At 44.1% G+C, this 12,919-nt stretch overlaps 1 protein-coding gene across 1 annotated transcript in view; it reads left to right on the forward strand.

Annotated features, from left to right (window-relative positions):
* The window catches only part of LOC121278165 (adhesion G protein-coupled receptor F5-like), a 156,473-nt gene extending 153,282 nt beyond the window's left edge, over positions 1-3,191 (forward strand). Inside the window, exon 15 of the mRNA XM_041188303.1 lies at positions 1,347-3,191. Within this exon, the coding sequence (XP_041044237.1) occupies positions 1,347-1,420 (74 nt within the window). The 3' untranslated portion in view covers positions 1,421-3,191. The remainder of the gene's footprint in view (positions 1-1,346) is intronic.
* Positions 3,192-12,919: the final 9,728 nt, after the last annotated feature.

The raw sequence follows: 12,919 nt of genomic DNA on the forward strand, positions 1-12,919 counted from the left end.
TATGTGGGCCTGAGAGCAGGACGGTGTGTTGCAATGACAAGCGACAGGAAGGTCTCGGTCATGCTTACGGACAGACCAAAGATGTTCTGCAAAGTGGTCACCCAGTCTGTGTTTGATCTCTCCAACGTAGAGGAGACCACATTGGGAGCAGCAAATGCAGTAGACCAAATTGAGGGAAGTGTAAGTGAAGCACTGCTTCACTTGAAAGGAGTGGGTCAATTTTAAGGTGAAGTTCCCAGTGGGGAGCCTAACTGTACAGAAGCACAAATTGTGGTGTTGACTAGCCCCATTTCCAACTTACATTGCCACCTAGCAAAACACCAAGCTGGAAGCAAAGCCTCACAAATGTCATCCTCATGTATTTGGAGAGAAGAAACATATTGTTGAGTTGATAAAGTGTTTGTTAGTATTACATGCTGTAGCTCAAGGCTCTACGTTGCCACTTTCCCAGGCTGCCCTTTGTTGTCCTACTCCTTGTTCAATATCAATTTGGGGATAAATATTAGGAAGATTTTCAGCAAGACCTTACTGTTCAACTACAAAGTCTGCACTCCATTTTGTCCCCCTTCTTGGCATCAATCAGTGCCAGACTGTGTACATCTTTAATGTTCTGTTTGACCCCAGACTTGCATTTCTAACCCAATATGCTATCCACCACTAAGACTGTCTGTTTGACCTTGGTAGTATTTGCTGTCTCCACTTTTATCTCTCTCCCATCACTGCTGAAATCTTTATTCAAGACTTGCTCATTTTCAAGCCTGATTACTGCAGTGTCTTATGTCAACCAGCTAAATTTCACCCTATGTAAATTGAAACTCATTCAAAACTCTGCCACATACCCTGCACCAAGAATCCTGATCCTTTACCATCCTTGCCCTTATCAATTCAATTGGATCCTCAATGCATTGAATTCAAAATGTTTGCCCTGCACCGCCTCAACCCTTTCTACCTCTGCTGTAGTCTGGATAGTCCTATATTTCAGGATGTACTCTCTGCTTTTCCATCATAAACCCCTTTTCACTCCATTAGGTTCTCGTCTAAGCTTTCAGCTTTCTTAGCTGTACATTTTTGCCACTCTCCACAGTGCCTTCTCATCCTCATAATCTACTTTTATGACCACTTCTTCAACCATCTTACCTGGCCTTTCATCTATCACTGCTAGTATCCAATTATCAAACAGTTGAAAATGCTTTTATTACCTCTAAAGGTGTCACACAAGTATAAATTATTGTTGTAGATGTCTAACCTTTTGTGGTGATTACAAAGAGCTGAACAGGTATGTAAATGTACAGTGTTGCTATGTGATTCCAACTCTTGCTGATCTTTTTCCTGCTCCAATCTTTCAGAAAGCTACAATTTAACTCATCAATTACATTCAAGTGATAACAATCCATCTCTAAACTATTCTAGTCTGAACTAACTGATGGCGCTCAGTAAATACAACTGACCCTCTTCAAATGCAGAAGAAATAATAAAAATGATCAATTTATGCCATGAGAAATTTTAGAAGCTATTCAAGAAGAAATAATTACTTTTGTTAAGAATGTATAAAAGTTTGTGGCTTTGGGCAGCCCATTAGCATATGTTATTTGACGGGGTTAGCAACATTTTGTATTGTGCACTGTGGCAATAATTCATATCAATAAAAAGACGCACGTAAGAACATTTTGGTGTAAGCTGACAATTTCCTGCAGTGTCATAATAATTCATTATAAAATTGTGCTAATATTAGTGGAACTATTCATCATCATAGATTCTTCACTTGTATAAGTAAACCAGATAATCTGGTTTTGCAGATGACATTGTGGTTAATGTTAGATGTGTGTTTTCTGTCATGTTTAATCTTTGAAGGTGAACATATCGCATTCTCTTCCTCTCCCCCACACCCCCAGGTGTATTCCCCCAAATCTTGTTTTCAACCTGCTCAGAGTCTCCCAAATTTGTGGGCTTGAAATGTCAACAGCAATGTAAGATTGGACTAGGATGCTGAAATTGATTTTCTATTGGAAGTATGGAGAATTTTGCAGAAATTTTCCTCAAGAAACTAATGTGCTAGGCTGCCTTCCTTCAATAACTCATGTTGGCATGGAGCAGAGTCCTTCTCAGACAGATTATTAATAGGAGTAACCTTAGTATCTCTGGGCATGGAAGGGGAAAAATTACCAGAGTTCCCACTTTTGATCATCACTTACTGACCTCTGCAGCAAAAGATGCTTGTCAAGATGTGGAGTAATGCTTAGGTATCCCAATTCCCACCACCACCCGCTCCCCCCACCCACCTCCATACCCACACATGCCACACCTCCGCCCCATGATTGCATAGTTGTGGGGCAGTCCTTGCATACTTGGACCCATAGGTAAACACCTTCCACCAGCAAAGAGAGAAAATAGGAAAGGAGAAAAATTGTCTCACTCATCCTCAATGGAATGAATGTTACAGGATCTGTGGTTCAGTAGAAAATGCTCGGTGAGCTCTAAATCATTGAGGAATGTTGAGTGAAATATTTTTATGAAAGAAAACACTTCAGAAAGGAATTTAAATTTTGTTCACAGTGAGCTAAATGTTACAATATTATGTTAAATATTACAATTACAATTGTTACAATGCAAGAAGTTATTAATGGGATTAATGTGATGCTTTTTGCTGTAAAAAATCACCTGTTGGAGTAATGTTAAAATGTTGTTACTTGAATATTTTGTTATATTGTTTGTTACTTGAATATTTTAAATTTATATCAAATGACATTTTAAACATTGGGAAAATGATAGATCTTTGAGAAGTGATTTTGGCTTTCAGACTGGGAATATATTACAATGAGTAGAATGTAAGTTGTTTGTATAATTGGTATTTAGAAGTTAGGTTAAAGGGAAACTGTGAATGTGCGTTGTTCCAATTCATGGTTTAGTTTTAACATGACATGAAATTTTTGCTCTGTATATTTTTATGAAATTTGTGATTGCAAGATACAACCTGTTGTGACATGTGTGAACACAGTTTGTTGATTAAAGGAGCGACACAAATGAATAAACAAAAACTGCATTTACTGCAATAAGTAATGATTCAATGTAATGTTCACAATTTTTTATATGTGTGATTTAAGTTACATGGTTATGGAGTATGCAGATTTATACATGTTTCTATATTTTTCCTCTTATTTCTATAATTATTGTATTCTGATGGTGATGTTTTAAATGACAGCAATAAAGTAATAAATTTCAATTTGTCCATCATTAAATTGGATAGGAGCAGGGATGGAATGGCAACTCTCTAATCTGTTGCAGTGAGCCTGAGGACAGTTTGGAAAACAGATGAGAGGGAATTTCAAAGGCAGTGATTATGTAGAAGAGAAGAAGAAATGTGCTTGAATATCTGAGTAAAATATTGACAGTGAAATTGTATAAGACTTCAATTAGTTCACTGTTTATTACAGTTCTGAGCATCTATTATAGAGCAGTTATTGAAGCCAAGGAAAGGGTATCGTGAAGATTCACTGGAATGACACAAGGAATAAGCGTGCTTTGTTTCTTTTTTTTTAAACCTCAGTGGCATAGAGGAGATTAAGGTAGAATCTAATCAAAGTTTTCAAAATTAAGAAATTATTTGGAGAAGACAAACAGTAAAAGATTGTTCCCGCTGATGTCTGAATTGGTAACACAGAGTAGAATTTTGCGCTGATTGTGCAGGCGCACGCCTGACCTGATGGGCCATGAAATAGAACCTGATGATGTTGGTGGAGCGTCCCAACGTCATTGCACGCTTGCGTGATATTTCAGTCGGCGGACACGCACGAAAGTTGGAAGAACACCCACCAACAATTAAGAGGCCGTTTAAGGCCATTAAATGAAGAGTGATTTTTCGCTGCCCATCCAAGCTTGCAGTTGGCAGGCGGGCAAATCGGCCAGGTGGCCTTTACATTTTTGAGGAAACCTCATCCACAGGCGGATGGGATTTCCAATATTAATTTTAAAAGAATAAAAATGTTTTGACATAATTTTTATTATGTATATATTCACGTGAGGGAATCCTATGTGTGTTTTTTTTTTCAGAATTCCCTAATCTTTATTTTTGCTTTTAAAATTCTGAAGTTCCTTGAGGCAGCCGTTCAGCATGCCAGCCACAGTGGCGGTCGGGCGTCGATCGTGGGCAGCGGACTGTTGCCTGGCTGCTCCCAGGCTCGCCCACCGCACCCATCCGGCGACCTGAAAATCCTGCCTATAGGCATAGATTCAGGATTATCATCAGAAAGACACAGAGAGAAGTTAGAAGGGAATTGTTAAAACTCAGTCTGAATTTTTCCAGAATTGCACTAAGTCCGATAGTGGGTGGGTAAAATGGAGCCCTAACCGCTGATGAAAATGGCGGATTTTCACGCTGTACCTTCCCAAGCCTGCCTCATTCTATATTCACTCCCATGAGACGCACCGTTTCCATGGTGGGCGGGCTCTCATTTGCGGGCCACATCACGCCGGCCGCCATCTTTAAAAGGCAGCCACCAGCAAAGCGCTCATCACCACCAGCTCACCACCGCTGCCTGGGAGACATGGCCTGCAAAGGAAAAAAGACTGCAGTCCCCCGTTTCAGTGATGGGTCCCTTGAGCGACTGCTGGATGCCTTGGAGGCCCACTGGGATGTGCTCTACCCCTGCTCTGGCCGCAGGATGGGCAGCAATGTCAGCAAAACAAAAACAAAAATACCTGGAAAAGTTCAGCAGGTCTGACAGCAGCTGCGCAGAGGAATACAGTTAACATTTCGAGTCCACATGACTCTTCAACAGAACTAAGGAAAAATAGAAAAGAGGCGAAATATAAACTGGTTTAAGGGTTGTGGGGGGTGGGGGGCGGGGGGGGAGCAGGTAGGACAGGTAGAGCTGGATAGAGGGCCAGTGTTAGGTAGAGATAACCAAAAGATGTCATAGACAAGAGGACAAAGAGGTGTTGAAGGTGGTGATATTATCTAAGAAATGTGCTAATGGCGACATTAAGGGTAGAAAGCAGGACGAGCAAGGTACAGATAGCCCAAGTGGGGGTGGGGTGGGGGGAAGGGATCAAAATAGGCTAAAAAGTAGATATAAAACAATGGATGGAAATACATTTAAAAATAATGGAAATAGGTGGGAAAAGAAAAATATATATAAATTATTGGAAAGAGGGGGATCGGAAAGTGGGTGGGGATGGAGGAGAGAGTTCATGATCTAAAGATGTTGAACTCAATATTCAGTCCGGAAGGCAAGCAGGCATCCTGATACACTCTGCCCATCGCTATCCATGCAAAACAAACAAGCACACAACAGGAGGCAAAGGTGGAAGGATGCCGGAAATCAAAGTTCTGACAGAGTTTGAAAACAGAGCCATCCAGCTTGCTGGTGATGACCAGTACCAGACCTGTGCTGATAGTGAGGTCAGCACTGCTCTACCAAGTGAGGACCAGCAGTGCAACATCCATCAGACAACCATGCTGTGAGTGCTATGTCCTGTTTCACAGGCCACTGCCATGCACTCATTATCTCCCCTTGCTTTCACAGGCACATCTGCCAAACAGCCAAGTCCATGACCCAAGGCCTCCAATCAAGCTCCGAAGAAACCTCTCAAGAGGAATCTGGAGGCACCCTCCTTGAAGTACCATCACAGCGCTCACCCACACCCTCCACCAGCGCAGAGACATACACCTCAGTGGGACCTAGCTTTAGAATAGCCTCGGGAACACAATCTGGTGAGCACATCACACTGTCTGATCCACAATAGGCAGCGGCAGGGACTTCCCAGGTGTCCGACACTCGGAGGACTGCTGGAGGCCAGAACGTCGCCGAGTCTGAGTCAGATGACGAGCCTCTGGACTCGGTCATCTCACAGTTGCTGGAACTGCAAAGGCAAGCTCGGGAACATCAGGAAGGGATGTCTGCTGCACTCCTCAGATTGCAGGACATGATGAAGGAGACCATCCATCTTCAAGCTGAGGTGATAGCGCTGGCATTGCAATGCACCAAGGTCAACACTGGCAGGATGGCGGACACCATGGAGACCTTGGTCCAGGAAGTCACTCCTGCACTGCTGTGTGGGCTTAACTCCATCACTTATGCCATTGTTGGCCTCCAACAGTGTGTACATGAGAGGGGTGCTGGGCAGCTTCAGCTCACTCCAGCTACCCCTTCCGCACACAGAGTCAGCCTGGGGCCCTTGGGCACCCATAGAGAGGTGGATCAGCAGGTGCACACTCCGGGGCCAACCACCCAGGTGACTCTGGGAGTGACTGGCCCTTCTGACTCCCCCCTTCCCGTGACTTCCGCAGATATAGCTTCACAGGCTGAGGAGGGTGACACTGCCACACAGCAGGACCCCAAAACCAAGCCAGAGCCCTCCAAATCTCGGTCCTCCAGAGGACATTTGCCAAAGTCATCACAGACAGGGTGTCACAGTCAGCAGGCTGCCTCCACCTCCGCTGTGGAAGTCTGAGGAGCACAAAGACATAGCAGCAGGGTTAGAAAAGTGAAAGAGAATGAGTTGCACAGCCTGGGCATGGGTGTTAATCACTTGTACATAATGTTCGCTAATGTCAATAAACATCCAAGAATGTCTCCCTGCCTATGGCTCCTGGTTTTGATGAGCAGTGCTCATGTCACTCAGATTGAAACCTTTTTGCACAAGATAAAAGGCAGGTCTGTCAGTCCAGGGCCTCTTGCCTGTGCTCTGTGCGGCCTTCAGACCATAGTGATGGTCCAGCCTCACACTCCCTGAAAACATTACTGATGTCTGCACCTCAATGGTGCTGGTCATTGCTGTTAGAATGTAGTGGGCAGGCAGCACAGAGTTCTCTCATTCTCTCAATGTGCTCTCAGCACCTTTAAGGTGGGGCTGGCCCCCGTCACACCAGCATCTGTGATCAGTGATGCTGTGCACCAGCTCCTGAAGGGCTGAGGTGCTGAAAGCAGACACAGCATCAGATGCACCTAAAGTTTCATGGCTGCGTCTCTGAGATGGCCCTGATCATGGAGTGCAAGCGAGCTTCCCTCGGCCAGATAGGAGTCAGACAGTTTCAGAGGTGATGTGACAATCTATGGAGTGTCCCCACTGCATGTCATCATCATCTTCCTGCAATTGAGTGACTATTAGGGCCTCCATGATTTGTAAATGCATCTCCATGATTTGTAAATTCTCTCAGAGCGTATTGGCACTGCGATAAGCCAGACTGGAGTCAAACATTCACAGCTGTGATGTGAGGATCTATGGGGACACCTCACTGAATGTTGTCATCATCCTCCACAAATCTGGCAGCTATGAGGGCCTCCCGAGTGCACCTGCATTGTCTAGCCGGTGTGAGAGCCTCATCTCCGTTATCGTCACCACCAAGGACTCCCTCACCCTTACCCCCTTCGGTGTCCTCCTCATTGGAGGAGACATACTGCTCCTCCATCTCCTCCTCAGCCAGCTCCTCTCCCCATTGCAGTGTCGGGTTGTAAAGGGCGCAACAGACAACGATGATGCATAACACCCTCTGTGGACTATATTGCAGGGCTCCACCAGACCGGTCCAGGCACTGGAACCACATCTTCAGCATCCTGATGGTCTGCTCCACCAAGTTTCGAGCTGCTGCATGAGCCTCATTATAGCGTCGCTCTGCTGCAGTCTGAGGCAGCCACACAGGTGTCATCAGCCACGGCCTCTGCGGGTAGCCCTTGTCCCCAAGGAGCCATCCCTGCAGCCTCCGTGGACCCTGGAAGACAGCAGGGATCAGTGAGCAACTCAGGATGTAGGCGTCGTGCACACTCCCTGGAATCCGTGCGCACATCTGCAGGATGTGTTTCTGGTGGTCACATACCAGCTGCATATTCAGTAAGTGGAAGCCCTTGTGGTTGATGAAGTCCAATGAGTGTAGCAATGGAGACCTGAGCACCACATGAGTGCAGTCAATCGCACCCTGCACCTGTGGGAATCCTGAGATCAGAGCAAATCCAATGGCCCTTGCATCCTGGCTGTCCCTGTCCTGGGCAAAATGCACAAAGTTGTGTGCCATGGAAAATATGACATCTGTGACCTCATGGATGCATTTATATGTGGCAGATTGTGAAATCCCACAGAGATCGCCTATGGAGCCCTGAAAGGAGCCACTGGCATAGAAATTGAGCATCTCCGTCACTTTCACAGCCACTGGCAGTGGATACCCTCCATGTCCTCTTGGCGTCAAGTCCTGCAGTAAGTGGCAGATGTGAGCCACCAGGTCCTTAAATATGCGCAGTCGTCGGCGACACTGGTTCTCAGTCAGCTGCAGGAATGGTAGGCGGCGTCTATAGACCCTGGGTGTCTCTGGGCGCTGGCCAGCCACGGCTCGCTGTCGTTCCTGGGCAGTGTGTGTGGGAGCCCCTGCTTTCCCTTCTTCATGAGGTTGCTGCTCCTGCCTTTGCGCAACCAGGTGCCTCAGTCGCTGTCTTCTCCATCTTCTATGGTCTCTGTAGGCCATGAGGCACACAGCTAGGTCACCAGGATCCATGATCCTGACGTGGTCCTCCTGCAGCATGAAAGAGAGAGAGACGTGGTTTTCAGTGCTGTACTTAGCACCTTTCCTGGACCTGTGTGACCGCCCCTTAATGCTTCCCGGAGAGTGCTGGGCACCCCTCAGATGGCCAGAGATGAGTTCGCTGCATGGCTGCCTTCTCAACCTGCAACATGGGGGACACTGGTCCAAACCAGAATGCTGAGGTTGCAAGGGGCTCTGAGCGCCTCCAGCAGTGACTGCTACACGGCCAGCGTTGGCGAGGAGATTGTACAATGTGTGCAGTCCAACTGCTCCGTGGTCCAATAAAGTAGTGACGGACTTGTAGTCTGTGCCAGGGGAGTTTGGGGCAGCGGGGATGTTAATGTGGCAACCACCTTGTTAAAGACAATTCCTAGCTAAACAGGTGATGGGCATTGATTATCCCATCTAAACAGAATAAAAAGATACAGTTGGAACACTTTGTGTGGAAGCTACTTGGAAACCAAGCACTGAGGAGTTGTCTTGAAAATAAACCAGCTTGAACCAAAAGACCAGCCTGGATTAACTCTTCAACCAACACCTCTTATTGTGAGTAACATGGTGGCAGAGGATATTTGTTGATTGAGTGCTGCATATGAAGATTTCTGTCTCAATCCTCTGAGGGAAAAGAAATGTACTGTTGCTGACAATTTCAGTTATGGAAAGGCAGAAGGATGGTGTTAAATCACAAGCTTTGACTATCCACCAATTTTTTCTGACTCTGAACCTTATCATCAATGGAAGGCTGAAGTTGAAATGTGGACCTGGAAGAAGCAAGATATGGCTTTGGCGTTATTATTACCAGCCAAAAGTAAGATAAGAAGTAAGGTATTGTCAGAGTGGAAAGTGGATGATTTGGATCATGAAGAAGGATTAAACTTTCTGTTACAATTTTTGGATAAGTTGTACAAAAAGGATAAGTTATTGGAAGCATATGAAGCTTGAGCGATCTTTGATAGGTTTAGGAAATCAGATGATCAGTCCATGGAAGAATATATCATGGATTTTGATGAACAGTACAATTTAAAATCCCGAATCAGTATTGGCATTTAAATTACTGGACTGTGCTCGCATTTCTCATGTTGATAGTCTTTTAGTACTAACAGGGGTTCAGTTCTGGGGGAAAGAACCTCTCCTAGATCAAATGGCTGCTGCCCTAAAATATTTCTGGGGAAACAGTTGTTCCCTGCCACTTTCTTAGCAAATGTGAACAACTATGCTGTAAAACAAAGGATAGAGGATTCAAAGGTTGCTGAATTTCCAGGTTGACCAAATATTAGACGAAGATTCCAATACAAAGATGGAGTTAATGACAAGAGGTCTGAAAACTGTGATAACCCTAGCTAATTTGAGAATTGGGATAAAAAGTTTGTCTGGGAAGGTAACCATAGGCGTTTAAACCCAAAAAATGTACAAGGAATGGTTAATAAGTGCTTTCAGTGTGATTCCCAGTATCATTATGCAGTGTACTGCCCACAGTGAAGGAATGGCATTTTTGAAGTGACCCATGAGATGGATTCATCTGAAACTGAAAACAATGATGGTGACTGCCATGATGGAATTGTATTAATCACTGAGAGTTTGAATCCGGTGATAAGTATCTTGATGGTAGATTCCTTCAACTGTGCAGTTCTGGACAGTGGATGCACTTCTATGGTGTGTGGCATGGACTAGCTTGAGTGCTATCTGGAGTCTCTCAATGAGGCAGACCAGCAGAAGGTCGAGGAGCATGAAAGCTCTACCTGTTTCAGGTTCAGAGATGACAATACATTAACATCCTCCAAACAGGTGGTCCTCCCATGTGAGATAGCAGGGATCAATCTGTTTATCAGTACTGATGTGGCGTTGGCGAAATACCACTATTGTTGAGTCGATCTGTGATGAAGAAGGCTCTTCAGATGATGCTAGATATGAAGGCCAATAGAGCAGTCATGTTTGGAAAAAATGTGGATCTACATTTTACTCAGTCAGGTCATTACTGCTTGCCACTAAGGAAGGCAGAGATTTCTCATCAAAAAGTCCATGAAGTTTTGTTAACTCCTGAGAATAAGTATTTGGTGGGCAAAAAGACAATCATTTGGAAATTACATGGACAGTTTGCACATCCAGTGCCACAGAAACTGAAGATGCTACTTTGAGATGCGGACGTGATCAATAAAGGATTTGATTACCTTCTTGAACAAATCACTGCTCAGTGTGAAATTTGCCTTAAATATCGCAAAACACCACTGCATCCTGTTGTGAGCTCGCCACTAGCCAGGGAGTTTAACGATGCAGTGGCAATGGACTTGAAAGTTTGGGACAATGATAGGGGTATATGTTTACTACACTTCATAGATATGGCAACCAGACTTAACCTATCCACTGTGATACGTAGTAAAGACAAAAGGATCATTGTTGATAAGATCATGGAGAAATGGGTAGGAACAGGATTAGGAACACAAACGAAATTCCTCACAGATAATGGTGGGGAATTCGCCAATGATGAATTTCAAGATATGTGCAAAAATTTAAACATCATAGTTATGCACACTACAGCTGATAGCCCGTTTAGTAATGGTCTTTGCAAAAGTAACCATGCGGTAATAGATGACATGTTACATAAAATATTGGCTGATCAACCAGATTGTAAATTGCAAATGGCGCTAGCATGGGTGGCTCATATGAAGAACTCTGCAAATGGTTGGAGGGTACTGCCCCTACCAGTTAGTGTATTGTAGAAATCCAAAGTTGCCATAAGTGTTGTTAGATGCTCCCCCTGCTCTAGAAGGAACTAGCATTAGCTCCACCTTTTCTGCTCACCTGAATACTTTGTGTGCAGGCAGAAAAGCGTTCATTAAAGCTGAGGTTTCGGAGAAAATTCGGCGAGCCCAATGGCACTGCATAAGACCATCAGGAATACAGTTTAGATGAGGAGACATGGTATATTATAAAAGGGAAGGCCGGAAAGAATGGAAGAGACCCGGCAAGGTAATAGGGAGTGATGGGAAAATAGTAATTGTGCAACACGACCATCAAATTGTTAGGGTACATTCTTCACGGCTAATCAGTACTGACTATATCTTCACAGGTTCTGAACAGGATATAGAATGTGAGGAAGCACCATGCACATACACACACATTGGATAGTTATGAGGAGCAGGCAACGGCAGATACAGGGCTGATTGACTATGAATAAAGTAACACTGAGGTACAGAATAACGCTATTCATCCAAAAGGGCAACTATGCAAAGTAGGAACAAAGTTAACATACACGCCTGAAAGGACCAGCATGTGGAGGGATATCATAGGGAGACCACTGGTAAATACAAACATTAACTAAATGTACAGGATGAAGGACAGGAGACAAGACCTATCAATTGGCAAATGGTGGTAAAGATGTAGAAACCCAGAAAGTGCAGTATGAGTTCTGACAGGGGACCAGAAAGTGGTCGTGACCCTAGAAAAAGATCACAGACTTGCAAAAGGCATTGGGAGAAAGATCATATAGTAGCAGTCCAGAAAGGGAGAGGAATGTGAGTAGCTTAACAAGGAGGACTAGAGAGCAAGATAGAAATCTCAATAGGAGTAGAAGTCCTTATGATTGAGAGATTCTAATAGCTGCTAATAATTTGGAAAATAAGCTGATAAAGGAAGCCAAATGGAAAGAGTTAGAAAGTTGGAAGGAATTTTGGGTATATTCTGAAATATCAGACAGAGGACACCCAGCTTTATCTCACAGATGGATCTGTACAGAAAAGGTACTCCCAGGTGGCACATATAAGGCCAAAGCCAGATTAGTAGCCTGAGGCTTTGAAGAGAGACTAGGGGATCAGGATGTCAGAGTCGACTCGCCTACTGCAGGGAAAGTGAGTTTGAAGATGTTTTTAGCTATTTTGGCATCCTATTTGTGGGAGTATAAAACCAATTGAAATAAAGGCTGTGTTTTTACAAGGGGAGAAGTTTCAAAGGGAACCTCTTTTGAAGTCACCCAAAGAAGCCAAGGATATAAAAGGAAAGCTGTGAAAATTGAACAAGTATGTTTATGGATTGAATGATGCGTCAAGAGTTTGATATTTTTCCATGAGGTCTGTCCTGTTGAAAACAGGTTGCAGTCAGTTAAAGGCAGATCCCACGATGTTCTACTGCTACTATAAGGAGAAACTAGCTGGAATCTTTATCATGCATGTTGATGATTTCCTGTGGGGAGGCTCTGTAGAATTTGAGCAATGGATAATGGAAAAGATAAAGTAGGAGTTCCAGGTCAGAAGTCAGGCTTCAGGAGCCTTTAAATACATAGGTTTAGACATTAAGCAGAGCAAGTTATGAGTGACAATGAATCAACAATCTTATCTAGAAAATGTTAATCATATCCCAATAACTCACAAAGAGGATCCTGCTACCAAGGAAGGAATGGAACTGTTGAAAAGTTTG

This window comes from Carcharodon carcharias, chromosome 5 (genome assembly GCF_017639515.1).
Source record: "Carcharodon carcharias isolate sCarCar2 chromosome 5, sCarCar2.pri, whole genome shotgun sequence".
Lineage (NCBI taxonomy): Eukaryota > Metazoa > Chordata > Chondrichthyes > Lamniformes > Lamnidae > Carcharodon > Carcharodon carcharias.